Source organism: Penaeus monodon, chromosome 30, assembly GCF_015228065.2.
Source record: "Penaeus monodon isolate SGIC_2016 chromosome 30, NSTDA_Pmon_1, whole genome shotgun sequence".
Lineage (NCBI taxonomy): Eukaryota > Metazoa > Arthropoda > Malacostraca > Decapoda > Penaeidae > Penaeus > Penaeus monodon.
In genome coordinates this window covers 18,773,830-18,775,447 of record NC_051415.1, presented here as the reverse complement: position 1 = coordinate 18,775,447, position 1,618 = coordinate 18,773,830, and the positions used below count along the sequence as shown (strand labels likewise).

At 40.6% G+C, this 1,618-nt stretch overlaps 1 protein-coding gene across 1 annotated transcript in view; it reads left to right on the top strand.

Moving 5' to 3' along the window:
- Nucleotides 1–642: 642 nt before the first annotated feature.
- The window catches only part of LOC119592604 (UNC93-like protein MFSD11), a 10,581-nt gene continuing 9,605 nt past the window's right edge, over nucleotides 643–1,618 (top strand). Inside the window, 2 exon segments of the mRNA XM_037941488.1 lie at nucleotides 643–954; nucleotides 1,096–1,329. Coding sequence (XP_037797416.1) covers nucleotides 1,231–1,329 — 99 coding nt within the window. The 5' untranslated portion in view covers nucleotides 643–954; nucleotides 1,096–1,230.

Here is a 1,618-nt window from a genome sequence, read left to right as displayed (position 1 = left end):
TTCAAAATGACCCATACCATGCTGCATTAATACCGTGTAGTATCGGCGCTGGTGGTTATCTGTTATAGTATGTTTTTAGATAAACTGGCGAATATGCATATTATAGGAGAGACTAAATGATGAAGTAAGATTAAATGATTTCGGTGTAAATTGATAAAAGAAAAATAATTATATATACGCTCCAAATGTGTCAAATAAAAGAGAAAAGTAAAACATCACTGCTGACTTTGGGTGATTAGGTCCTGTCAGTGATTCACCATCAACAAAGGCTGTCCTCTCGCTCGCACTACCCATTTCTTTATCTTTCCCATCTGTGTGTGGTCGTGCTGGCCGGGAGACAATGAGGCAGAAGATAAGGACTGAGATGAACTATGTAAAGTGAACACCTGTTATCTGGCAGACTCAATATGAGTTAACTTCGTATCAGCCTTTAGCTACACATAGAGAAATCAGGATTGATCCTCTAGTCCCTCTCAGGCATTGCGGATGTGAAAATAGACAAAGGAAGGCTATTAAATAATCTAAGAAGGGCAAAAATAGGTCAGTCGCATCAGATAGATAGCCAGAGTTTGCCTCAATCAAACTGTTTTTTTTTTCGGGGGGGGGGGGGCGGTCAGCTGATAACGAGTGTTGAACCAAGTACCCTCACTGACGGGTTGAACACAGAGTGGCACGGGCGGTCTGTTAGTGAAACCGCGGTAGATACCAACAAAACCATTCGTAAATAGTATCATCGGTTTTAAATGACGCACTATTGATACTGTCAACTCGGGAGTGAAAATAAACCCGAATCTTAATTCGTGCACAAACTCAAACGTTATCCTGTAATCTATTGTGCTAGTGCAGAGGCACTGTCTCGTTAACGTTGAGTTATTGTATTTATAGACTACACCGTGGTTGTGCAGGAGCTCAAGACCTGTGAAGTAGTCGCGTATTGAGCTGCAATTCTTACATGTACGGAACTACAGACACCACAGAGCCACGTGAAAAATGTTAATTAATAGAACCATAGTAGCCATTTCACACACACTACATATGCATGTTTGATTTTCAGTTTAGAAGTGTTATACTGAAGTACAATGTTCTGATTTGCAGATGTATGGTGCAGTTGGGTTACATGAATATTCCTGAAACGGGTGAATCCGTTAGCGGACGGCAAAGATAGCAAGAATCCTCCATCCCGAATCCATTTGTGCTTAGAAACCCTCGAGAACGAAAAAAACAGACAGAATGATATTTTCAATGGAAAGAACCACCTTCAGTGTGGTGGTCCTTGGGCTGGCCTTTATGTTCATCTTCACGTCTTTCCAGACACAAGGAAACATGCAGGTGTGTGCTATAAGATTATGTTGCTAAGATTTACAAGAAGAATTAATACCATTATCTAAGAGATGTGTCAGGCTTGTTGGAACGTACCGAGTCCGGTCTCTCGCCCCTTGTTGCTATCGCAATAAATTCAGCTCCTCAGTGTTATGAAGCTATCGGACAAAGATTCAGCTGTTGTCTTGTTGTAGACCTACCGGATAATTACATGTTATTTAGAATACCTAGAGTAATAGATAGGTAAATATTCATATGAGCAGTTGATAGAACATGTTTGATCGCACAAATCTTCATA